Source organism: Pelodiscus sinensis, chromosome 1, assembly GCF_049634645.1.
Source record: "Pelodiscus sinensis isolate JC-2024 chromosome 1, ASM4963464v1, whole genome shotgun sequence".
Lineage (NCBI taxonomy): Eukaryota > Metazoa > Chordata > Testudines > Trionychidae > Pelodiscus > Pelodiscus sinensis.
In genome coordinates, this window is record NC_134711.1 from 162,724,823 (window position 1) to 162,752,109 (window position 27,287).

Consider the following 27,287-nt stretch of genomic DNA (forward strand, 5'->3'; position numbering starts at 1 on the left):
GCGAAGAGTCTCCTTTAGATTAAGTGATAGTGCCCTTTTGGGGAAGGGTGGTGTTTGTGCGGAAGATACTGGGTTCTGTCCCTGATGTCCCATTGTCTATAGATGACCATGATGTCCCTAGTAATGCAGCGTGGGATGTCTTTTAAAAAATCTGCCCATTTATCCCTTATAACAAAGTCCTTGGCCTGAATTTTCAGAAGTGCTGTAACATGTTGAAGGGGTTTACTTGAGACATCCTTAAAGGAGCTTGAGATTCGGAAAGTGGGTACTATGCGCTTTCTAAAATTGGGGCTGCTTAAGGTATTTCAAGTCAAACAGCCCAAATGAAGAGTCACTTCTGAAAGCTCTGAGCTCTCACCTCACCACACTCTGTTGATTATGCCACATGAGCATGTGGGTTCTGGAAAGAATCACAAGAAGCTGTATTCCCAGGAATCAAGCTAAAATGCATTTGGAAAATGGGCCTCAAAAAAGGTGCTTGGCTCGTCTCTTCCAGAATAAACTGTATTGGTGACCTGTGTAAATACATGGTGGTAGCACAGTTGAGGGCTCTTCACGACATACCTCAGGTGATCAGGAATGGCTGTGGAATCCAAATGGTACCGTAATCTCTTTGGGCAGCCTCTGACATGGTCCCTTTAGCACTGAACATCTTTGAGAAGTAGAGTAGAAATTGGAAATTCTGGAGCCCCAACTGTTTGATTTGTAGAAGATGGGCTGGAATCTTAAACCTCACTTGAGCCCGCTTGCTTAAGTCACATGTCTGTATCTGTTTCTGCTCCATTCTCCTTTTCTTCCCCACCAGCTCCATTTTCAAAGAGGGGGGAAAAAGAAACCCCTGCTGGAAAATGGGGTAAGCTAGCAGACATTAAGATCAGGCTGTTGCTGTAAAAATCTTCTGCATGATTTCAGGAGCAGAAGGCATTTTCTCATTGTCACTAGGTTTTGCTACCTTTCAGGAGACTGTGCCCAAGCCTATTTTTATTTTTTAAAGCACTACATTTCTTCCTCTACCTCTTTTTGCTTGTCCTTGTATTGTTAGTAAACTATACTAGAGTTTCAATTAAATGTCAGCGGTGTCAATAAAATATCAGCCAGGTGCCACTTCTGATTGTCCTGTAAGCTTTCTAGAAAAACTGCCTCTGTGAGTGCGTAAAGGGTCCTGCATATTGAACAGAAGGAGAGGAGGATTCTGTCCTGTCTACAAGCACAACTTCCAATCGTGTAGGCAGACCCCCCCCCCCCCCCCCATCAGCCACCAATAGGGGAAACAAGAACTATAAAAGGAGAGAACTCTGAGAAGAGAGAGGTAGAAACTTCTGGGACAGCAAAGGGGCAATACCCCTGTACCCCTCCAGAAACCCAGCCAAAGAGACTGGAGCAGATGTAGGCCTAATTAGAGGCTGGAAGGGAGGGGCCAAGGATTATCCTGACCGGAGGCTAACCAAAGGAAGCCAGTCAGGGACAGTAGAGACCTGTCAAAAGACCCCCATCAAGAACTGATGACAACCTGGTAGCTGAATTGGGATTCTGTGAGCAGGCCATCCCTGTAGTGAAAAGGGGGAAAAGACCTTTTTTTCTTCCCTGTATATGCCTCAGAACTATGGATGTGAATCAGCACCTGCAATGGTTGGCAGACTCTCAAACCCAATAACAAAAGCAGCAACAGCAGCTGTTCAAACATATGGCAGCTCATCAGCAACAGTAGTTACAACAGGTGACAGGGCTAGTACCAGCCACTACCCCTCAGATTCCGTCCCTTATGGGAAATGCACCCTCCTTAATTAAGGGAAATCTCCAGTTCTGATGATCTCTAAGATGACAGATCATGACCCAGAATAATTCCTACTAATCTTTGCAGGCATGTCTACACAGCAGGGCTAAACTTGAAATAAGCTACGCAACATGAGCTACTTGCATGGCTTAAGTCAAAATAGCTTATTTCGTCTTTTGGCACTGTCCTACCCAGCAGGTATTTTGAAAGAGAGAACTCTTCCCCTGACTTTCCTTACTCCTTGTACAATGAGGGTTACAGGAGTCGGAGTAAGCAGTCCTCCGGCTCAATATTATTTCAACATTGTTGAAATAACTGCTTATGTATAGATACAGACTTTGTTTCGGAATAACGCTGCTGTGTAGACATAGCCTGAGAAGGTATCTATGGCTTTGCCTTAAAGCGTGAATTCACCCTATGAGTTTCTTAGAAAAGAGAGCTTCAGGGCACCAGCACATATTTGCCGTTGTGGACTGTACCACCAGGTATTCCCCTTCCCCACTCCCCAGTGTCACTAACACAGTTTCCAATGAGCTGCTGAAGGGCTTTGCACAGGTTGGGTTTCCCAAAGTGGTCCTGAAAGACCAGAGAACAAATTTCACATTCTGGGGAAGTAAGTATGTATGGGAGCTAGTAAGTGTTAGACCATCTATCTGACTTTTAAGATGATGCTCAAAAGGTCATTGTCCAGGACCCCTGACACTGGGATCAACTACTCACAGCCTTACTTTTTGCTATCAAATATGTGCCTCAAGCTTCCATGAGGTTTTCACCCTTCAAATAGTTATATGGGTGACAATCAAGAGGCTTACTTGACTGAGTATGTGAAGGCCAAACACAGAGCTGTAAAGTTGCACCAGAGCCTGGAGGTTATAGAAGGCATATGCTCGAGATACTCTTAAAGAAACACAGGAACAACAACAGTATAACAAAGGGACGTGGATGTGTCTTTTTCAGCTGGGCAACTGAGTCCTGTTGTTTCTTACAAGCTTGGAATCAAAGCTAATGGTAAAGTGGTAAGCCCCTTACTAGGCGATAAAGTAAGTGAGGACTGTGGTCATCTAAATGGGGGGAATGGGAAAGGGAACAGTCTATCATGTAAATGTATTGAAGCCCTGTAAAGCCAGGGAAAACCTTTTTCTTATACCATATTCTGAGGAATGGGAATTCAGACCTCAAGGTAAAAGAAGGCTTGGTGATCTGGAATAGAGATGTTAAAATGGTTAACTGGCTAAAAGCTAGTGGTCAGCTGTTTGTGCTCAGCTTTTTTAACTCAGTACCTGCCGTTGTGGCCGTGGGGTCCTGCTGCTGGTCCCACTGGCCCCCCCTCCATAACCAATGCTGCTCTGGCGCGGCACAGCTGCTGCTGGAATTCACTGGAAAGCCTCATGCTTACTGTTATGCTTACCGGTTAATTGTTTAACATCTGGAAGAACTTAAACAATAAGCAAAGGGAAGAGGCACTGCAGCTGGTGGCCACTTTTCCATGGATTTTCTCAGCCCTACCCAGAAGTTATTCCTCATAAAATTCCATGTTAATAGAGAACCTGGTAAGGTAATGAAAGAAGGGCTCCAACTTATCCCCAACAAATTGTGTGTGTGGAGAAAGATCAGGGTCATGCTGGAATGAGGAGTGCTGGAGTCCCAGATTACCTGAAGGAGGAGTCTTGTGCTGGTCCCAAAGCCTGATGATTCGTCACGTTTTTGCATAGCTTTCAGAAGGGTGAACTCAGTTTCCAGCTCTGACACCTACTCCACGCCCCAAATGGCCAAGCTCTTAGTTAGACTAGGAGAAGCTCAATATGTCACCACTGTAATTTTAAAGTTGTCCAAGCCTTTCCATTGTAAGGCCCTTTTTCTGTAGCTTATAACCAAGCAAATCTGGATGGGTGTCTGCCTCATGATGAATTTGTTCTGAAAGCTTCAGCAAATGGTTTCAATTGTGTCTGAGAATGAGGTTACAGGGAACTTGGGGGAAAGGGGAGAATGTGGGGCAGAGGTATAAACATTCCTACAGTGGGAAAAACTGTGGGGCTGCTGCCTCGTGCTTTGGAGCAGAGGTTTGATGCTTGGCAGGATGGTAGGAGCTATCACCCTAAGTGTGGAGACTTGCTGCCCCTATGAAAATTCACCAGAACTTAAGCTTTTAAACATTACAGTTCACCCGTATTCTAGAGTCTCGTTACAGGCTGGCAACAAAATTCTTGCACCATTCCATCGGCTCTGAGCAGCGCTTGTTGAGCATGCTCCTGACTGGGGCTGAACAGCACGTTGCTGTATCTGCAATTTCTCCTCTTTTTAGCTGGGGACTGCTCTGACGTGGAGCCCTAGAATTGAGAAAAGCGAAATTTTTCTCCTGTGCGCTCAATGCCTCACTGCGCTCCTGCCTTGGTGGGGGAAAAAGGAGGAAGAGACTTTAAACTGAAATCCAGATGGGCAGGGCTGACGTGTGGTTGGGGGGGGGAAGGGGGAGATAAAAAAGGTCATATGTTCATGTAACATTGTGGGGGAGAGGGAAAGAACCAGTATCCGAGGATGGCTCGAGGCAATCGCCTCTCACTTTGGGGCCCCCACGGTGGTCTGGGGGGCCTGGTGATGACAGCAGGGGTCAGACCCCTTCCCTCCTCCCCACATACACACTTACTGGTGGCTGCAGGAAGAAGAGCAACCTGGGCCCAGCCTGCTCTGCTCCTCTGCCTCCCAGCTGCGTTGAGGGCAGGGAAGTTGGGGAAAGGGCTGGAACCATGCTCCTGCATTCAGCAGTGATGGGAAGTGAGCCGACGGGTGGAAGCCAGAGGAGTGGAGGGCAAGGGCCAGATCATTCCACTTCCCACTGCTGCGGGTGTGCATGGGGGCGGCCCTCACCCCTGTTGTGGATACCAGTTCCCCTTGCTGCCAGTGCAAGTGCCTCCAGCCATGTCACTTGGGGGAGAGGGCTTGGTGGAATAGCGGTGGGGAGGTTGTGGAGCAGGGACAGAGGCTCGGGTGAAGGGTTGTAGGAGGGGCAGGAAAAGGGTAGCAGTGTTAAAATTTTAGTTTTTTGTGAATGTGTAACCACTGACATTTTCAGCAGTTACATGTTTACATGCGCTGCTGCCTCTCTATGGGGAGCCGGTGAGCTTGGGGAATTGCCTGCCACCCCTCCGCGCTGCTGCCAAAGTTCCCAGAATTGCTGATGACCTTGGTGAGGGTTAAAATGGTTACACGTGATAGAACTTGTTTTTCAATTTGTTTAAAACAAACGGACCAACCTAGGAACCTACGTTTTAAAGTAAACAGAGCAAACAAAAATACTGCGTTAAAAAAACTTTGACTACAGAGTCATGCATGCCGAAGGAATTAAAAAGCACCAGAATTAGGCAGCCCGTGCAACATCAGTTTGCCCCCATTGTGGGTATGCATTAGGATACAATTTTTAAATTACGTGGTAACAGATTTTGTTTTTCCCTGGAAGAGTTGTGTTTGGGGTTGCAAACCTTTAGTGCAATGTGTAACATAGAACTTAATGTTTATCATCCTAAGAAATTCTTCATGTCAAAGGGTATAGCTCTCATTGTGTGTGCGAGTCCCTCAGGTTCCCCAGAGCAGGGAATTAGGGGGTTGGTGTGCTTGGCAACAGTCTCACCATTGGGAAGGAGATACTGGCATGACTAGCAGCATAGGAGCCAGTGTGTCTGCTTTTCCTGCCCCCCTTAGCTTCCAGTGTGCTAGATATTCCTTTCTTCCTCTTAAATCACATTATTTCATAAAGAGGAAAAAGAAACATAATTTGGAGCAGCAGTGAGCTGAGCCCAAGTTAATAGTTTGAATTGTACTCCATCTGTTCAGTTGCATGGCCTGATGGATGTGCTGAGCCATTTTTCACAATTTGTTTTAGAGCTGGTAAGAACAATCTTTTCTGGATTTGTTCCAAGGTTTCTGCTGGGAAAACTTCATATCTGGATGCTGCTGTCCTCAGGGAGGGGCGGGTGAAAGTCAATAATCCTCAGTTGGCAACCCACCTCTTTCACTTGCCGTGGTTAGTTTTTGAAAAGATTAAATTCTCCTCTGGAATTCAGCATTATCATTATTATTATTTTAAAAAATGGATAACATTTGCAAACATGATTATGCTGGGCTGCTTTAAATCGGCTTAGTGCTGTTTTGTGATCACAAGTAAACCGTAACAGGAGCCGGGGTGATTGGCCTCGCCATGTGTGCGTACCACTGGTAACAAAATAAATTAGGAGAACTCACAAATCGCCAAACCCAAGAACCTTTGCTATAGATGCAAACAAACTAGATTTCAAGTAATTTTTGCCTGAACACTGACCCACTGAGAGCTGTGGTGTCCATGTCAGAGCTATCAGGTCATAAATGGTGTAAAATGTAGCAGATTGCAGACGTCCTCTCTTTCTATACAGTGGTATAGCCTGTGGAAATTAGATGTCCCACCATGGTGTCCCAAGTAGCCAGGGGTGACCGGCCTCAGTATGTATCTTTCACTGTACTAAATGCTATTGTTTTTTACCCCATGTCTCCCCTCCCCTGCCAAGATAAAAACAATGCTAAAAATATTCCTCACCTCTTTTAACCACTTTGATGTTTAAAACCCAAATTTAAAAATCATTATCATTATAGCTTTTCACTGCTGATGTTGTTTTAGTTTTTGGTTTTGACTGGTTTTGGACAGTGACCCTGGCGCAATCCATTTCGCTTTTTGATCTGGTTTCTTTTTTAGCTAGCAACTAATCTCGTGTCCAAGGTCTTAGCACTTTAGGAACAGGTCTTAGACCAAACCACAACTTATTTTAATAGATCTCTTAAGATACTTAATTTTGACCCACAGCTGTGTAGTAACTTGGATGTTGTAAGTAACAAAAAAACCAAGCATTTTGGATTCAGACTCTCAAAGCATTTTCATTCCAATAGTGATTTGATATGAAATAGTGATAAGAGACATCGGACATCGAGTGCTTTGGCTGTCAGGACACCGGGATTCTATTCACCACTCAACTTCTGGTTCCCTTTTTGATCCTGGGCAAATCACTCACATATGTGCCCATCTACTAGGTTAGGGTGGTACTTACCATTCATTTCTGACAGCTTTAGGAAATGGCTATCTAAGTGAAAGGGGTGGGAGGCTGTACAGTGTTAATTTGCTATATAGCGAAGTCTGTGGATTACTTTTCCTTTTTCTTTCTTTCTTTCATTTATTTTGGAGTAACTTTTTATCCTTTCTCTTTCATAGGCATGGCCTTGGCACAGCGTCAGGTCACTGTTCAGGAGAGCCCTCTATACCGTACGGAGGGCTCCCACATCACCATCTGGTGCAAGGTGAGTGGCTACCAGGGTCCCTCAGAGCAGAATTTCCAGTGGTCCATTTACCTGCCATCTGCCCCAGAGCGGGAAGTGCAGATTATCAGCACCATGGATCCCTCCTTCCCTTACGCCATCTACACCCAGCGTGTGCACAGTAAGGAAATCTATGTAGAGAGAGTACAAGGAGACTCTGTCCTGCTGCACATCACTGCACTCCAGGACCGGGACGCTGGAGAGTATGAGTGCCACACACCCACCACGGATGAAAGGTACTTTGGGAGCTACAGCGCCAAGATGAAACTGATGGGTAAGGTGTTTGCTTTATCTCTGTTCTCTGGAGCCCAGATCACTAAGTATTGGTTTCTTTCTGCATTGACTGTACTAGAATTCAATAAACTCCATGTGCGGTATGTCCCATGTGTGCTGTGTCCTAAAACGCTTGAGTATGGAGATCGTACAAAAGAAGAGAATGTTTATAGTGTAAATTATAGGAAACAATGATGTAAATACAGTGTGAGAGAATAAATTAAGACTCTAGTAATGAGACTTAATAAGAGGAGAGAAACCAAGAGAAACGTAGGCGAGGCGGAAAGGCATTTCAAATCTTGGCTGAAAGCAGGACATGGAATTGATTTATGTGCAGAAAATGGGAAGCCTGTTCCAGATGCCAGTACAGAGAAGAGAGTTTTTATGCCAAAGGGGCAAATTTGTGTGTCAGGGAAGAGAGGAAACCAGCTAGATAAGTGTAAAGGCAAGCAAATAGACAAGGTTCCTGAGGCTGAAACGAAGAGGTAAATGTTGAAATGGATACTGAAAGTAACAAGAAGTGGGATGAGCTTCCTGTGGTGAGGGTGATGTAGGTGATCTTTTCCTTTGTACTAAACAAATTGGAAAGAGCTGCCTTGTTTTGGCATTCTCCTGGCACCTTTCAGAGAGAGGCTCTCTGAGTTGTTTTCATACTTTGATTAAAGCCTCAGCACATCTCTGTCAGGTTAAGGTCTATGCTATCCCAGTGTAACAAGTGAGGGAGCTGAGGCGTAAAGATTAAGCCTTGCCTGAAGTGTTCCATTGAATCTGAAATAGAGCTGGGAATGGACTTCAGAATGCCTGACTCTGAATGCCATGGTATAATCAGCTCACTATTCCCCCACCCCTTTATAATAAGTGACTAGGATAACAACTGGGGGGCTGCTGTGACTAGAGACTTGTTCCCCTCTCTCCCACCCTGGATTTGTCAGAGTATGCATGGCTTTGTTGCTGGAGCAGATGGTGCGATGTTCTCTGCTCAGCAGGAGCATGAGGCAAGAAGCAAGACACAGGTGTTCTTTTTCTGACTCTGCCTTGTGACCTTAAGGCACTTTTAAATTCTGTGTCTCGGTCTTCCCATCTCTAAAATGAGAATAAACTTGTATAAGCGTGTGACTGTTTTTCAAGTGCTATTGATGTCCTGTGACCAAAAAGTGCTGAATGGGCAGAGTTTGGCATTTTAAAGGATTTCAGCCTCAGAAAAACAACTTGGGATTGATATTTTTGGGAAATACAATAATAACAATATCATAGTTACATATTGTACTGGCCAGATCATGCAAACACTGTTTTGACAGGGCTTTTCTCTCTCCTTTGAAGCCCGCATCTTTGGAGAAAGCGTTCAAAGGTGCCTTCTGGGTAATATTTGCAAATGAGTCTTTTTGGAGAATGCTGTCTGCTGTGTTTTCTGTGCGTGTCTTTCCTCATTTCCTTAATGTTTAAGGAACAGTTGTAAGTAAACAATCTTATTTTCATATAAGTACATTTTCCCTGATATTTATTCCCCCACAAGAAGTCACACCCAGCTCTGTTTGTGACATCACAGTAGTCACCATGTAAAACAGAAGGTTCTGACCTATGTGGGATTATAAATAGCAGGAGCAGATGGACTCCGAAGGAACCTAGATCTTGGTTTTTAATATAAACTATCCCTAGAAACTAAAGTAACTAAGGATGAGAAATGCAGAGAATAGACTGGATTAAAAATATTTTTGTATCTCTCTCCCAACTCTGAGCAATCACTAGTTCTTTGACGGCTTTTAACCCTTTAGGATTATGGATATTGGTTTAACCATTTAATTCCTGAATTATTTTAAGCATTTACGAATGGGGTGTAGATGGATGGAGGGGGCGGGTATCAGAGGCTCCTGAATCTCAAGTTATTAGAGTGAGATGGAGGACCAGAGTGACCCATGGGGAAAAAGAAGAATTTAGAGTAGCTGCATGACTTGTGCATCTGAAATGGTGATAGAAGCAGGAAGCTGCTGGTAGGGAAGAGGAGAGTTAGCTCGGAGAAAGCGCAGAGCTGCACACCAAGAGCACTGCAAGCTTTGGAAATAAACATTTTCCAGCAGGTGTTAACAGGTTACCCAATAAGCATTTGCCTTACTGGAATGCATACTGGGTAACTGATTAATTGGACTACCAGGCCTGTTGGCTGCCTATCAGAACCAGCCAGGTCAGGGGAGCCCCGGCCCTGGCTGTGCTGCAGCATCTCCAACCCTGCCGGGACAGCCCTAGAGGGGGCAGGCAGAACCCAGGCCATGATGCAGCAGCCCTGTTGGGACCCAGCCCCCAGCTGTGCTGCAACAGCTATGGCAGGGGCAGGCAGGATCCTGGCCATGCTGCGGGAGCTCCAGTGGGCCCTAGTCATATGGCGGCAGCCCCAGCAGGGGTGATGGACCTCTTGCCCCACTGTGATGGCCCCAGCCTTTATCCTCAGCATGATGGCTCTGACTATTCTTTAGCGGCCCCAGCTGCATCATGGCAGCTCCAGCTGTGGGCCCTCCCCCCCCCCCCCCTTTTTTTTTTGCGGACGTACGCCAGCTTTGTGAAGTTGTCCCTTCCTTCAGGAGAAGCTGATATGCTGTGCCCTGCAAATCCTAGATGTTTTGCCTGCCTGACTGCTTTTGACTTGGGGCTAATAAGCACTAGCTTCTTCTCTCTGCCTTCCTTCTAAAAGCAGTTGCGTACCATCCTGGCTTTTGAGCAAAGCACGTTCAAATTTGCCCTGATCTCCCTTCCTGAGGGGACAGTGTGGGGCTCAATTGGATTAATGGAGCCCTAGGAGGAAGCTAGGAAAGTAGTAGGGCAGGGAGGGGTGGGGTGGAGGAGGCTGGCAATCAGTTGTTTCGTCTTCTGCTCAGTGGCAGTTTTTCCACATGAAATGCAATAGTCTCTCCTGACCTCTTGCAGAGCACTCTTGTTAGCTAGTGTGAGAACATCCCCCTATCAGCAGGAGAAATGCCACCTGAAAGTCAGGGCAGTGACTCCTTGTATGTGGGGGTGGCTGGATGGGGGAATGCTTCTAGTTACTGGTGGGCTAAGGTTTGCAGCCAGGCTTCCTCTTCTTGGGTTCTTGTTATCATGCGTGTGTGTCCTCCATGGCCTTTAGCCCACTCAGGAGGAAAGCAAACCCGTTCAAAAAGAGCTGCTGAGTCTTCAGTGAGTTATTATTCTCATTTTCTCCTAAGTGTAACCAACCATTTTTTTCCTTTCATCCAGTTATGAATTTTTAAATTCTTCATTAGGCTGAGCAGCTTTTTTGGCAGTAGATAAGCCTGGTGGGAGAGAAGGTGGGGTTTTTTTTAGCATCTCTACTCTCTCTGTGTGGCAAGTGGGAATAGGGAGGGGGGCATGACCAGGTTTTGGAAGCTGCATAGTCTCGGCTTTTGGCTCACTTAATGTTGTTGTGGTTCATGGTAAATGGTGACTGAACAGTCTGTTCCTGTTGGTTACAAGAGGTGGCTCTGGGACCTGGAGGTCAGGAGGTTGGAAGGCTTTGGAGTATCTGGCTCTGAGGTCAGGTGGTATTCTAGTGCAGCCTGGCTCTAATGGCTTCTGTTTGACTCCGTGTCAGCACAATGATGTCTTGCTGTGCTAATGCATCCTGTTAACTGTTCCTTTGGCCACTGTTTGCACCATGAGCTATCGTGGTGTTTGTTCTTTCCATCTCCGAACGGGTCCCTTGTGTAATGAAGCCAAGAGCCTTCAATCGTTAACTGTTGGACTGATTGGATTGTTTAAAGTCATGCCACTTGGGTTTGAAAATTCTCTCGCTCATTTTGTAAAACCAGTGAAATCAAGTTTGTTTTGTAGCTCAATGCACAGTAGGGTTCCTCTTTGTTTATAGGGAATCCGGGTTTGGGTTGGGTCCCTTTCAGTATTTCCTGGATTACCTGAAACCCACAACCTGAAGTGATTCTAAATCACCATGAGACATTTAATTTCAGACGCTGTGAACTTATGAAAAACAGGTAGGCAGCACCATGAGTCCTTGTTTCATAGAAGTTAGAGGTGGGGGTAAAAAACCTGCTTGATCAACCACAAAGACCCCTTGGCATATTGAAGGGAATCCCGTGAAAAGCTTAGCTGACTACCAGTATGTTTGCTATATAAAGGATGCTGGGGCTATGTTGGGGATTGGATAGCTGAATCAGGGTTCTAAGAAGAGCTAGATACATTCATGGAGGGTAGGTCCATCAAAACTTATCAGCCAGGATGGGTAGGAATGGTGTCCCTAGCCTCTGTTTGTCAGGGGCTGGAATTGGATGACAGGAGAGGGATCACTTGATGATTTCCTGTGTCTGTTCACTCCCTCTGGGGCATCTGACATTAGTTTCTGTCGGCAAACAGGATACTGGGCTAGATGGACCTTTGGTCTGACCCAGTCTGGCCATTCTTATGTTATCAGGGCCCTCTTGTATCCATTGGAGCTATGTGAAGTCATCTTGCTTTCATCCTCTAATTGCCTCCTGGTTTTTTGTAGCTGTGAAAGAGCTGTAGGAGAATTCTGAGGATTATGTCTTCGTTTTGGTTCTTCAAGTCAGAACCAAGTGAGCACAGTTTTCTCCAATGAAGAATCTGCAGTGCAGTGCCCCATGTACCAGGCTAGTTCATGCTAAGAGATCTGTGACCCCCCCCCCCCCCCCCTCCCTGGGTGACTGGGCAGGTTTAAGTGAAAATTTTAGCAGGGTTGGAATACGACTAGCTTAACGTTTGGTGGTCCCCTCATGTTTCTTAGCCCAGTGTGGCAATTGGTTGACACTGTTGTGGTGGGTCTCATGCTTTTCCTTGGTGTAATAGGGTCAGCACACCTCCCCTGCCCCTATTTTTGAGCTCTGATAGTGCCCTGGATGGAGAGAGAATGGAGGAGAGACCCAGGTCCACTCCCTATTCTGGCCCCAGCGTCTTCAGCTTCACAGCCTTCTCTCTTGGCCCTACTTGGGCAGAGTCTCCCTTCCTCTGATCCAGTACACCTCCAAATTACAGGTAGCGTGTCTTCCCATCTCTTGTCTAACTGAAGCTGGGTTTTTTACTAGATGTCAGGCAAGGCCTAATTGGCTCCACGTGCTCTAATTAACCTGTATTAACCTCTCCATAGTCCGCAGGAAATAAGGCTCTGATCATTCTGGGGGCTTATACTTCCTGTTGATCCTTCTCCTGCTGCCTTCTGGCCCAGCTATATCACACCTGCTATTCCCTAACTCGCTGTCCCGCCCGAGCAGTTCAATCTGGGTAAGCTTTGCTCAGCTTGTGCAGGCTGGCACTTAATTTATATTCTGTGCCATGTTCCTCCTGGCCAGCCAGCAGCAAAGCCAAGTTCTATCTTCTTGCTGCTGTCAGCCTTCACCAACTTCTGCTCCTGGGGTGTGTGTGATGCTGCCTCCTCTTTACACCTCAGTCAGTTGTTGGCTTCTTTGTGGTCCCCCCTTCCTCCAGTTCTCCTAGTGACCTGGCCCTATAAGCAGCAAGCTGCCTCAGTTACATCACTGTGTCTGTGGGGGCTGCCTAATCGCTGTGTTGTCAGTTGCAGAGCACAGTATGGCACTGATATATAACCTGAGAGGTCATAGGTGTGGAGGATCCAGACCTCTGCAGCATTCATATATCTCTCCTCATTGGTTCCTCTTCCAGCAGCAGCAACAAATCACTTGCCTGAGACATGCTCTGCCTGTCCCTCTCCTTTCCTCAAGTCACAGCTCCGTTGGACTGGTTGGGATGCAGGGGAGGGAGGTGGCATTTGTCTTCTCCACTGAATCTGAAATCTGGTCTCCAGGAAGCAAACAAATGGCCAGAAGTAATGAGCTGTGAGGCCCAGTGCCGCTGTGGTCTGGTATTCTGCTGTGTTATGCAGCTGCTGTGCCTGACTGTAAATCACACTCCAGAGTGATTTATACCCAAATGTAGTGTAGACAGAACCTCCTTACAGAAGGGAAGAATGGGAGGGATCCTAGATTTCAGTTTAACAGAATTTTGGGGTGTTCTGATGGTTTCAGTATTGACTATCCTCTGACACGCCCATGTGTGGATCTTCAGGCAAAGCAGCCTACGGATAGAATACAGAAAATCCCCAAATCTTCACTTTATATCTGTGGGTATCCACATCTGCGTATATGGATGCAGATATGTGAAACTCCTTTTTTTCAGATATTGATGCAGATACAGATTTTGTGTCTGCGTAGCACTCTACCTACAGGTAAGAGGCAGGTCCAAGATTACTCCTCATCTGGCTGGAATTTCTGCTTTCTGGGTTTAGTGAATTGTCTACGTCGCTTTCCTCATTGGGCTAAATATATTTGAGATGCTGGAATAGTTTTTATAGTGGGGATGCTGAGTGCCACTGAACCAAACTGTGTAAACCCTGTATATTATGGAAACTATTTCAAACCAGAGGGTGCTACAGTGCATCCATAGTTCCAGCACTTAAGGATATATTGTTTCACAGTAGCATGGGCAGCTAGTTCCCTCAGAGATGCAGCATCCTGTGCTCTCAAACTCCCTTATAATTGGTCTAATAAACCATCTACCGCAATGTATCAATTTACATGGCCCCTCTCATGCACAGGAAAACTCTGGAAACTTTTATGCACGCTCTCCTCTAGTCCACCAAGTCTGTTCTCCTCTTTGTCTTCCTTTCCTTGCATCTATATGTAAATACATCAAACATGCCATCCTCATCTCATGGCCCCCGTTTCTTCTAGATCTAGAAAAAGTGCAAGTTGGCATACATCAGATGGGCTCTACTTCAGTGGGTTCAGTTTTGAGAATCATCTCGCTAAATGTGGGCTCTGGATTTGATTCTGGCAAGTTAGTGAAAGAAGGTGGGGTTCCATTCCTGTCTCTGCCACTGACTTGCTACATGACTTTGAGTAAATCACTTGTCATCTGTCACTGTTCCCTCATCAGTAAATTGGGGATAATACCTTTTAGGTGTGTCTCAAGACCTGAACTAAATGGTTGTATTGTGGTTTGGGATCCTCAAGTGAAAGGTGTTAGCAGAATCACAATATTAAGTGCCTGTGCCTAATAAATCTTATTAAACAGAGATTCGCTTCTTGTCCCCCTTGCCTATTTCCCAGTTTTTTAAAACTGTTGTGTAGCCACTTAAGAACATCTTCTAATACTTTATAAAAGTATTAGGGTAATAGGAATTGCCATTCTGAATCAGATTATTGGTCCATACAGTCCTATATCTAGTCTGCAACAGTGGCCAGTACTGGGTACTCTAGAGGAAGCTGCAAGAAATCCCAAAGTAGACAACAGTGGAGTAACATAACTCCAGAAAAAGAAGTTTCCTCCTCGTCCCTATCATTTAGGTGTCTGATGCTCTGAAACAAGAGGGTTCATATCTCTTCCAAATGTTTAAAAAAAAAAATCTGATTGCCATAACTGGATGCTCGTTATCTATTGAAATGTCTGGTGGTTTTGACTCCTGCTAAACTCTTGACTTGAATTACATCCTGCTGCAATAAGTTCCACAGACTAAATTGTGCCGTGTGTGTGTGTGTGTGTGTGTGTGTGTGTGTGTGTTTAAAAATCACTTAAATGTATTTATTTAAATTGACTATCCTTTTACTCTTTTATTATAAGAGAGGCTAAATAGGAGTATCTGACCTACCTCTCTGCTCCATTCATTTTGTGTATCCTTATCATGTCCTGTTATTCATCTCCTCTAAATTATCCGTTGTTCACCCTTTGTTGCAGTATGCAAACTGCTATTCTATCAAATTGGAATTATATGCCTGACTTTATCATTGTAGGATTTGACATCTCTCCTCTACCCTGGCGTACGCATAGGAAACGAAACCAGTTGAATGCTGCAGTGCCTCAGCTAAAATGTGTGTCTAACAGCAAATAGTCTGGCATACTCTCTTCACTACACTGAAAGCAGGAGGGAACTCTTCAGTGTGGGGATCTCCATTGTAGAACTAATCTATTTTTTGGCCCGCCTCCTTTCTTGGGGTATGTCTACACTACAAAGTTAATTCGAACTAACGTCCGTTAGTTCGAATTAACTTTGATAGACGCTACACTAGCGCTCCGCTAGTTCGAACTTAATTCGAACTAGCGGAGCACTTAGTTCAAACTAGGTAAACCTCATTCCACGAGGACTAAGCCTAGTTCGAACTTACTAGTTTGAATTAAGGGGTGTGTAGCCCCTTATTTCGAACTAGTGGGAGGCTAGCCCTCCCCAGCTTTCCCTGGTGGCCACTCTGGCCAACACCAGGGAAACTCTATTGCCCCCCTCCCGGCCCCAGATGCCCTAAAGGGGCACGGGCTGGCTACGGTGCCCGTGCCAGGTGCAAGCCTGCCAGCACCCAGCCAGCAGACCCTGCACCTGGTACGGCTCGAGCCAGCCACCCGATGCTCCCCAGCCCTCCCCCTATTCCCGGGACCAGGCTGGCGGCTCCCGGGAGCCTGCCCTGGTCCACAAGAGGCGGGCACCCGCCTGGTCCAGTGCAGACATCGTGGACCTCATCAACGACCTCTGCACTAGGCACAGGAAAGTGGCCGTCTAGGGCAGGAGAGCTGCCAGCCTGGCCACCCAGGAGCAGGTGTGCATGAAAATCATGGTGGTCCAGTGAGACCCCCGACCCTGAGCTTACAATGGCCGTACTGGGTCAGACCAAAGGTCCAGCTAGCCCAGTAGCCTGTCTGCTGACAGTGGCCAACACTAGGGACCCTGGAGGGGATGGACCAAAGACAGTGACCAAGCCATTTGTCTTGTGCCATCCCTCTCCAGCCTTCCACAAACTTTGGCCCAGGACACCATTCCTACCCTCTGGCTAATAGCACTCCATGGACCCAACCTCCATGACTTTCTCTAAGTTCCCTTTAAACTCTGTTCTAGTTGTAGCCTTCACAGCCTCCTGCAGCAAGGAGTTCCACAGGTTGACTCTTTGCTTTGTGAAGAACAACTTTCTGTTATTAGTTTGAAGCCTGCTACCCAGTCCTTTCATTTGGTGTCCTCTAGTCCTTTTATTATGGGAACTAATGAAGAACTTTTCTGTATGCACCCTCTCCACACCACTCATACTTTTATATACCTCTATCATATCCCCCCTCAGTCTCCTCTTTTCTAAGCTGAAAAGTCCCAGTCTCTTTAGCCTCTCTTCATATGGGACCTGATCCAAACCCCTGATCATTTTAGTTGCCCTCCCCTCTCCCACCCTCTCTCTTCCCCTCTCCCACCTCCTTTTCCCAGTCTCCCCCAGTTTTGTTCAATAAAGAGAGATTCTATTTTTGAACACACGTTTTCTTTATTTTGTACATCAGGAAGGGGGCTAGGGAGGGGTAAGTGGAAGGAGGTGAGGGAGGAATGGGGTACGAGCCCCCGAAGGGGAGGACTGGGCTGGCTTTGCGGGCTTCTGGGGGTGGAAGCTCTCCTGCAGCCCCCCAATTGCTCTCTCTCCCCAGATGGCAGCCTGCGGCAAGTGCAGCCGGGCTGATGGCCGAGTGCTGTGATGTGCCAAGTGTGGGTACTCCGGGCACTCCAAGCCAGGACTGCTTTGCACGCGGGGCACCCCTGAGAACTGTCTGTCCGGGGTGGGGGTCGGGACCCTTTAAGCACAGCCCTCGGCTAGCCTGAGACAGCAGCTCCACGCTCTAAGTCTTCATCTGATGCCCTGCCGGCACTGCTTCCGGCCATCCTTAACCTCTGTTCAGGGTCCACTCTGTGTGGACATGTTAGTTCGAATTAGCAAAACGCTAATTCGAACTAGTTTTTAAGTCTAGCTGTGCTAATTCGAATTAGCTTAGTTCGAATTAACTAATTTAGTTCGAATTAGCGCTGTAGTGTAGACATACCCTTGGTGAGCCTGGAGTTAGTTCTCTGTAGCACATTATAAAGTTCTGTTTATTTTCCTGGGCTTGTCCTGATGGGAGTAGGGGTAATTTTTAATTTTAGCTAGCCTGTGGAGTGTTTTTTTAATGATAAGGTCTTTGGGTTTTTTTTAAGGCATCTCTGAACATTTTTACACTTGTGTAGTAGCTAGGTGCATTTTAGGAAACCAATAAAAATTATCATGTTAGACTCCCTTCCAAACATAGCTTAATCTTTATCACAATCCCTCTGCTAGCTTGTACTTATTTGATTTGTGATGCTTTTTACCAGATCTAGGGAGGAAACTCAAAGCCCAAATGCTGGACCTGACTTGAAAATGCAGAGCTTCTTGCATATTTGGCTTTTTGCATGTCAGTCCGTTTGGCTAGTGAAACCAAACCGATCAGTTCAAACATACCTCATTGACACTAAAACAATTTCTTCAGCATGCTGCTGTTTTCACAAGCATCTTTTTGAAAATTGTCACTGCTTCCATTGATGCTTGACTTTTGCAAGCAGCCTATAGATCTCTGCAGGTGTGTCTGCTGCTAACAGCTTGTAGGGAACATTAACTGGCTTTTCTTTCATGCCTCTGTGCCTTACATGGATCAGAGGGACTGAGCTGTTTGCTGGACACAGCCTTGTACTGACCTGGGTTCTGGAGCAGACATAGCAGTTGACTCAGCCACCTTGCCTGGTCACTCTGCTTTGCTGATTGAATCTTCCTTCCAATTTCTCATGTGGCTTCTTCCATGCATTTTAAGTTCCATGCTGTGCTTTGACACACTCCTGTTTGAAACAGAGCACACTGCAGAACCTTTAGTGTAAGTGTGGTAGCAGGGTCCATGTAGCACACTAGTGTGCTGTCTGTTCACACCCTGCTTGCTGCATGCTAAATCTCTGTAGCCAAGCCCTTGGATTGCTTAGAACTGTAGCACTGATCCTTTTATCCTTCCTAGGTAGGCAAAGTGAGTTCCATACCTGTGGGACTCTTTCAGATGAAGCCCCCTGTTAGCTATGTGCAGGAAACTTTTGTGCTGCACTCTTAATGGTTATAAAGGTCTTTGGGATGGAAGCTGCTATCCTGATTAAAAAGAACAAGAGCGGGGCCAGGATTGGAAAGACTAGGTTAGCCGATGCAAATGTTGAGATTAAACAGAGCTTGGTATGTGCCTCTTTTTGCAGAGATGTCTGCAAGACATTGAAGGGAAGCTGGCAGAGAGAAAGCATTTGAATCCCTTTTCTTCAACTTCCCCCCAGCTATCGCTGCATTGCCAAAGGACAGCAGAGAAGCATCCATCTCTTCTGCTTCCGTGTCCCTCTGTGACAGGTGCAATAGGAGTTGAGTGGTCAAAGCAGCTTGGCAACTTGGAGTTGCCTTGGGACCTGATTTTTTGACTTGCTGACAGATCCTGTTGATGTTCCTGGCTGCTTTGCTGGAATAATGAGTGGTGGAGGGAGAGCAGTTTCTATGTTTCCATACCTCACCAGTGTCTTAGTATTAAGTGGGGCAAGTGATAACTGTAAGCGCAGCTGCTAACATATGGCACCCGTCCCCTGCCTTAGCAATTGCTCAGTGAACTCTGAAAGTGAAATGCAGTCCCTCAGCTCCAGCCAGATGCAGCTCTGAGAGAGCCTATAATGGAGCAGGCCATTATTCTATTACCAGCAAAAATTACACATTTCACATCTCCCATTTTCCTGCTGCTGCTCTTGGGGATGTTTTGCTGTATTTCCACCCTCCTTCCACTCATTATTTAAATTCTTTTTCCCTCTAGGATTACTTTGTTCTTTCAGCATTTGTCTGCCTGATCCTGGGGGCAGGGGCAGCTGTTTTTTTGCAGCTGAAGCCAGTGCTATTCTGTCAGCCTTGATGTACAAAATAAATCTGATCTCCTTCCTCATGCAAAGGAAGAACCAAGTTCCAGCATAGCAGCTGAAGATGTTCAATGTCCATTGTAAAGCCAGCCTGTTTCTCTCTCTGAATGTGCCTGGGTTACCACTCACTGTTTCCTCTCAATAGTAGCTACAGTTTTTCTGTTTTCTTTTAAAGGGGCACTGTCCATGTAAACTATAGAGCAGTCACAGCAACAAATTATTTTACCATGTTTCTAATAGTACATCTGATTGTGTGATTAAAATTTTTTTTTCTATATATCTATATATAAAGTTTTTTCTGTGGGATGACAAAGTAACGTGATCACATCACTCTGCGTCCCTCAGCTGTCTCACCTTCTCCCTCCTCCCACTGTAACCCAGCAGGGATCTGCAACTATGGCTCTCGAGCAGCAGCAGCAGCACTGAAGTCAGCTGCTGCTGAACCAGGATCAGTAGGGTTGCCAGATGGTTTCAACAAAAATACTGGACACACTTGACATTACATCACAATCTACATTACATCTGATTTAGAAAATACCGGACATTTTTATTTTCTCAATTTGTTTCCTGAACGGAAAGCTCAAATACTGGACTGTCCGGTTCAAAACCACACACTTGGCAACCCTAAGGGTCAGGGCTGGCTGTACCTCTGGCAGCCGCCACGTGGCAGGTGGCTGCCAGAGTATTAAATTATGCTGTCCTGATGGCGCAGGGGAGGGGAGGGAGGAGGCTGCAGGAGCGGTCCACTGCAAACTTCCCCCCGCCCTGCCATTGAAGCACCTCATTTTAAATTGCAGTACTCTGATCTAGGCCCTGCCACCCTCCCTCCTGGCGGCTGGGAAGGGGGGGGATGAGAGGGGGTGGGCGCGGGCGGGTAGGGGGTGGCACCAAGGGGAAGAGCTTTGGCTTGTCCCCTCTCTTGGGGATCAAGGGAGAGTGTGAGGGGCCAAGGGGGAGAGCTCAGGGCTTGGCAAGGGGCCTGGTTCCTGCCCCTCTCCCTCCCGGGGGTCGGGAGAGCGCTGGTATTGGTGCGGCTGGGGAGGAGATTGGGGAACAGCCAGGGCCACAGCAGCAGGGGAGAAGGGGCTGTGAGCTGTGAGGTCTCCCCTCTTGGGGGTGGGGGACTGCAAGTCACGCACTCCCCCCCCCCCCCCCCACAGCCAGAGGGAGAGGGCCGGGGCATAAGAATGGCCACATTGGGTCAGACCATAGGTCCACCTAAACTAGTACTACAGGCAGTCCCCGGGTTACGTACAAGATAAGGACTGTAGGTTTGTTCTTAAGTAGAATCAGTATGTAAGTCGGAACTGGCGTCAGCCGCTGCTGAAACTGATCAGTTTCAACCGCGGCTGAATCTGGACGCCAGTTCTGACTTACATACAGATTCAACTTAAGAAACCCAGGCATCCCCAAGTCAGCTGCTGCTGAAACTGATCAGCGGCTGATTCCAGGAAGCCCAGGGCAGAGCAACTCTGCCTCGGGCTTCCTGTAGTCAGCCGCTGGTCAGTTTCAGCAGCGGCTGACTTGGGGACGCCTGGGGCAGAGCAGCTGGGGTGCTGCCGGGTTGCTCCAGTAGCGCGGCTCCTCGGCGCTACTGGAGCAACCCAGCAGCACCCCAGCTGCTCTGCCTCAGGCGTCCTGATTCAGCCGCTGCTGAAACTGACTAGCAGCGGCTGAATCAGGACGCCTGGGGTAGAGCAGCTGGGGTGCTGCCGGCTTGGTACGGAGCGGCGCTGCGGGACCACCCCGGCAGCCCCCAGCTGCTCTACCCCAGGGGTAGGCAAGAAAATCCTGGTCTGCTGGGGGGGGGGGCACTAGCTGCACCCCCCCACAGCAGACCAGGGGGACAGGAGCAAAGCCCGCAGCGGGACAGCCCAAGCGCGCCTGGGCTGTCCCGCTGCGGGCGTGCTCCAAGGCTTTGCTCCTGTCCACCTGATCTGCTGGGGGGAGTCCAGCAAAGCCGCTAGACCCCCCCCCAGCAGACCAGGGACACCAGAGCAAAGCCGCCGCCTGGGCAGCTTTGCTCGTTTGCCCGGGAGCAAAGCCGCCCAGGCAGCGGCTTTGCTCGGGTGTCCCTGGTCTGCTGGGGGGTCCAGTGGCTTTGCTGGACCCCCCCCCAGCAGACCAGGGGGACAGGAGCAAAGCCGCCCAGGCAGCAGGACTCCCGCTGCCTGGGCGGCTTTGCTCGGGTGTCCCTGGTCTGCTGGGGGGGTCCAGCTGCTTTGCTGGACCCCCCCCCCCAGCAGATCAGGGAGACCGGGAGAAGCTTTTCTCGCCCCGGAGGACACGGGTGGCGACCCGCCGCCCGTGAGCTCTGGGGCGAGAAAAGCCCTGTTCGTAAGTGCGGATCCGACATAAGTCGGATCCGCGTAAGTCGGGGACTGCCTGTATATTCAGTCTTCTGACAGTGGCCAATGCCGGATGGCCCAGAAGGAGTGAACAGAACAGGGAATCTTTAAGCGATCCCTCCCCCATAACCCGTTCCCAGCCACTGACAGAGGCTAGGGACACCATTCCCACCCATCCTGGATAAGAGCCATTGATGGGCCTAACCTACATGAGTTTATCTAGTTCTTTCTTGGACCCTGTTAAAGTTCTAGTCTTCACAGCATCCTCTGGCAAAGAGTTCCTCAGGCCAACCGTGTGCTATGTGAATTAAAACTTCCTTTTTTTGTTTTAAACCTGCTACATATTAATTTCATTTGGTGACCCCTTGTTATGTTATGGGAACAAATAAATCACTTTTCCTTGCTCACTTTTCCCACACCAGTCATGATTTTATAGACCTCTATCACATCCTCCCCTTAGTATCCTCCTTTTCTAAAGTGAAAAGCCCTTGTTTTTTTAATCTCTCTTCATATGGATCCTGTTTCAAACCCCTAATCATTTTTGTTGCCCTTTTCTGAATCTTTTCCAATGCCAATATCTCTCTTTTTTGAGAAGAGGCGACAACATCAGTTACACAGTATTCAAGATGTGGGCATATCATGGTTTTATATAGAGGCAATAAGATGTTCTCCGTCTTATTTTCTATACCTTTATTAATGATTCCTAACACTGTGTTTGCTTTTTTGACTGCTGTTGCACATTCAGTGGATGTCTTCAGAGAACTATCCTCAATGACTTCAAGATCTCTCTCTTGAATAATTATAGCTAAATCAGTCCTCTTCATAGTGTATATATAGTTGGGGTTATATTTTCTAATATGCATTACTTTACATTTACCAACATTGCATTTCATTTGCCATTTTGTTACCCAGTCGCATAGTTTCGTCAGATCATTTTGCAGCTCGTCACAGTCTGCTTTGATCTTAACTATCTTGAGCAGTTTCGTATCATCTGCAAATTTGCCACCTCACTGTTTACCCCTTTCTCTAGATAATTTATAAATAGGTTGAATAGGATTGGTCCCAGTACGGATCCTTGGGAGATATCTTTCTCCATTTTGAAAACTTACCATTTATTCCTACCCTTTGTTTCCTGTCTTTTAAACAGTTACCAGTCCAGGAGAGGACCTTCCTTCTTATCCCATGAGAACTTACTTGACTTAAGAGCCTTTGGTGAGAGACCTTGTCAAAGGCTTTCTGGAAATCTAAGTACACTATATCCACTGACTCCCCCCTTGTCCGCATGTTTGTTGACTTCCCTTTATAGCAGTGGTCCCTAACCTTTTGGGGCTGCTGGACACCCGGGGGCAGGGCTGCTCATGTGCTGGGCACCCAGGGACAAGGCCACACACGTACCTGGGGGCGGGGCCACACACATTGCTGGGGGAGGGGCCACCCATACGCAGCACGCCTGATGCTGGCACCACCCATGCGCTGCACTCCCAAGGCCGGCGCCGCTCCTGTGCCACATGCCCAGGGGTGGGGGCTGCCCATACGCCACATGCCTGGGGCCGGGCAGCTTCTGTGCTGCACGCCTAGGGGACTGGCACACGCCCAGGGACTGGCACAGCCCTTGTGCCGCGCGCCTGGGGCCAGCACCACCCATATGCCGTTCACTTGGAGCCAGCACCTCCCACATGTCATTTGCCAGCACAGGCCTTACGCGGTGCACGTTCGTGCAGGGCTACCCAAATGCTGTGCACCCGGGGGTGGGGCCACTCATGTGCTGCGCGCCTGGGGCCGACGCTGCCTATACTCCATGCGCCCGGGGGCAGGGCCAGCCCCGATCACTTGGTGGGCGCACAGAAATGGCCCGGTGGGCACCATGGCGCCCTCGGGCACCACATTGGGGACCACTGCATTACAGAAACCATGTTGACCTTCCCCCACAAATTATGTTCCTCAATGTATCTGACAATTCTATTCTTTACTATAGTTTCAACTAATTTGCCTGGTACTGATGTTAGACTTGCCCGTCTGTAATTGCCAGGATCACCTCTAGAGCCCTTTTTCTATATTAGTGTCCCATTAGCTATCTTCCCATTAGCTATCTTCCAGTCATTAGGTACAGAAGCTGATTTAAAGGACAGTTTACAAACCACAGTTAATACTTCTGTAATTTCACATTGGCCTTCTTTCAGAATTCTTGGGTGAATGCCATCTGGTCCCGGTGACTAGTTTCTGTTAAGTTTATCATTTTGTTCCGAAACCTCCTCTAGTGACACCTCCATCTGGGACAGTTCCTCAGATTTGTAACCTAATAAGAATGGCTCAGGTTTGGCAAGCCTCCCTAACATCCTCAGCTGTGAAGACAGAAGCAAAGGATTCATTTAGTTTCTCCGCAAGAACCTTATCGTCTTGGAGTGCTCCTTCAGCATTTGGATGGTCAAGTGGCCACACTGGTGGTTTAGCAGCTCTCAGGTTTTGATGTACTTAAAAACAGTTTGCTATTCCTTTTTGAGTGTTTGGCTAGATGTTCTTCAGACTCCTTTTTGGCTTTTCTTCTTAAATTTTTACGCTTAATTTGACAGAGTTTATGCTTTTTTCTATTTTCCTCACTAGGATTTAATTTCCACTTTTTAAACAATGCCTTTTTATCTCTCACTGCTTTTTTTTTTTTTGGTTGTTAAGCCACAGTGGTTTTTTTGGTTCTCTTACTGTGTTTTTTAATTTGGGGTATATATTTAAGTTGGGGCTCTCTTACAGTGTCTTTGAAAAGTTTCCATATAGCTTGCTGGAATTTTATTTGTCATTGTACCTTTTAATTTCTGTTTAACTAATCTCCTCATTTTTGTGTAGTTCCCCTTTCTGAAATTAAATGCCACAGTGTTGGGCTGCTGAGGTGTTTTTCCTACCACAAGGATGTTAAATTTTCTTACATTATGGTCACTGTTTCCAAGCAGTTCACTTACAGTTCCCTCTTGGACCAGATCCTGTGCTCCACTTAGGACTAAGTCAAGAATTGCCTCTCCCCTTGTGGGTTCCAGAACCAGTTGCTCCAAGAAGCAGTCATTTAAGGTATGAAGAAGGAATGTTATCTGTGTGTAATCACCATCCTGAGTGTAGCCAGTCCATACGGGGAGAGTAGAAATCCCCTCCCCCCAACTATTATTGAGGTTTTTATTTTGATAGCCTTGCTAATCTCCCTTAGCATTTCCAAGTGACTATGAAATGCTATCCTGGTCAGGTGTGGTCAATACTAGCTCCCTACGTCTATATTCTTCTTGGAGCATGGAATTACTACCCATAGAGATTCTGTGGAACATTTTGGTTCATTTAATATTTTTACTTCAATTGATTCTGCATTTTATTTCATGTATAGTACCGCTCCCCCCACCAGCACAACCTGTTCTGTCCTTCCCATACATTCCTTGGTAGGACTGTGTCCCGTGGATTGTCCTCATTGTACCAAGTTTCCTTGATGCCTATTGTATCATTATCCTCCTTGAATATGAGGCACTCTAGTTCACCACCTTATTATTTAGACTTCTAGGGTTTGTGTATAAGCACTTGACAAATGTCACTATTTATCTATCTGCCACTTCTAGATGTGTTAGACTCCTTTTTTTCATTTTATTGTTTCTCATCTGATATTAACTATACTTGATCATCTTCCATTCTCTCCTCCTTAGTAGAGCATAGAGACTCTCTATTAATAGACCCTCCCCTAAGAGATGTCTCTGTCCAATCCACATGCTTCTCCACACCAGTCGGCTTTCCCCTAGCCCTTGGTTTAAAAACTGCTCTACAAGCTTTGTAATGCTAAGTGCCATCCTTCCTGTATAGGCTCCCCCTTTGCCAAAAGTTTCCCCAGTTCCAAGGAAATCGAAACCCTTCTTTTTGTACACCATCGTCTCATCTGCACCTTGAGACTCTGAAGCACTGCCTGCCTACCTGGCCCTGCACGTAGAACTGGAAGCGTTTCAGAGAACGCTATCATAGAGGTCCTGAATTTCAATCTCTTTCCTAGCAGCCTAAATTTGGCTTCCAGAACCTCTCTGCTGCCCTTCCCTATGTCATTGGTACTTAATACATATACCACAACCACCCCTCCCCAGCACTACACAAAAGTCTATCTAAATGTCTCGAGAGATCCGTAACCCTCGCACCAGGCAGGCAAGTCACCATACGGTTCTCCCGGTCATGGCAAACCCCGCTGTCTGTTTCTAATGATTGAAACTCCCATTACCAACACCTGTCTCTCCCTAATGACTGGAGTTCCCTCCCCTGGAGAGGTATCCATAGTGCGTGATGACTCCACCACTTAATGTGGAAGGAAGGTCCCAATTATGGGATAGTTTCCCTCTGCTCCATATGAATGCTCCCCATCAGCCGTGCATCCTCCCCTCCAAAAAACGAGAGGAAGAGTGCCAGGCCAGCTGTGGCCTCGGCCCGTGACAACCCCCTGGCAGCTGGAGGAAAAGAGCTGGGCCAACCCGAGGCTCAGCCCAGCTCAACCCCTTTGAGGCCAAGGCGTGGAAGAGCCGGGGCTAGCCTGGCTTTGGGGGATCTGGTGGCTGGGAAGGGAAGAGAACCGGGGTAGGCCAGGACTGCCTCGCCTTGGCCTGGCTCTCCCCGGTAGCTGGGGGCAGAATCAGGATTGCCTACCCCCAGAGAGGGGATTGGTGAGCATAGCTAGCAGGGGGCACTGCCCCCTAGTAAAATCTAATTTGTTTTTTACGTTGATGCTGTTTGTAGAGTTTTCCCATCACTCAAAATTAGAGATCCACCTTCAAAGGGTCATTTTCATCTCTTGGTTCTCATGTACTAGCTTAGGGCTGCTGCTGCTTGTTTCCTGTTTCATAGGGAAGTTACTTTCCATCCAAACCATTGCTTGTTGTGTGGAAGTGTAAAGGTGGGAGGGGAGGAGGATTTCTTACCACTTTGTACAGTAATCAAGAAGCATCTGCCCAAGGTTCTTTGAATCATGTACCCAAATGACTTACGTAATGGCTGGTGATTTAAGGCGTGAATAAGGTTGGTTGACAGGAAATTGTGGGATTTGTAATGGAGAAGAAAATAATCTATTCTAGAGACTGAAGCAGTAACCTAGGAGCTCCTGGCTCTGCCACTGACATGCTGTCACCTTGTGTAAGTCACTTAATATCACTCTGCCTCATTCTTTCCATCTGTAAAATGGGGGGAGGGGATAATAAAGTATCTACAAGTATGGTGTTCTGGTGTTTTTAAGCTTAAGAACATCTCTGAAACCTTTACAAAGTTAGAATGATTGATGCTCACATCTGCATTTCCCCAGATTTGCCAAACAAGTCTGTATCGTTCTCTATCAGTTAGGTTCTTCATGTGATCCTAGGAGGGGAGTTATTCAGAAAGAATCCTTGTCCTCAATTATTACTGAGCTGCCTTGTAGAGTGGAGAGGTTGGGAGGAGACATTTTTCCATCTTGATACTGCGGTTGCCCGGTCAGTTTAGTCTTATAACAGTTTTACAGTCTTTATCTGATATAAGTTTAAGAGGATTTCCCTGGGCTTGGTGGATTATTATAAGTCAGCAAGCAGTCTCCAGCTGATATTCCTTCAGCAAGTATTTATTTTAAGTGGGTTTAACTGTGTTTAATTTTTTTGCATTGGCTATAAGTAAATTGTTTATACTATGAAAAAAATAGAATCTGGATAAAAGTGAAGGTATTCGGCTTTCTCATCTGCTCTGAGGGGCAGGGAGAGGTATCTGGGGTAGACCAGAGAAAGATAAATATAACTCATTCCTCAGCGCTGATTAGTACTGTCCCTCATCTGTTGATAAGTTGGAGATACCATGGAGGGGTAGGAAGATGTAAAGAAAAACTCAAGTACAG

At 46.9% G+C, this 27,287-nt stretch overlaps 1 protein-coding gene across 5 annotated transcripts in view; it reads left to right on the forward strand.

Annotated features, from left to right (window-relative positions):
* Nucleotides 1-27,287, forward strand: part of IGSF3 (immunoglobulin superfamily member 3) — a 152,699-nt gene that overhangs the window by 34,384 nt on the left and 91,028 nt on the right. For all 5 annotated transcript variants that reach the window (XM_075909263.1, XM_075909248.1, XM_075909275.1 and 2 more), the window contains one exon: nt 7,005-7,382. In XM_075909263.1, coding sequence (XP_075765378.1) covers nt 7,005-7,382 — 378 coding nt within the window. The remainder of the gene's footprint in view (nt 1-7,004; nt 7,383-27,287) is intronic.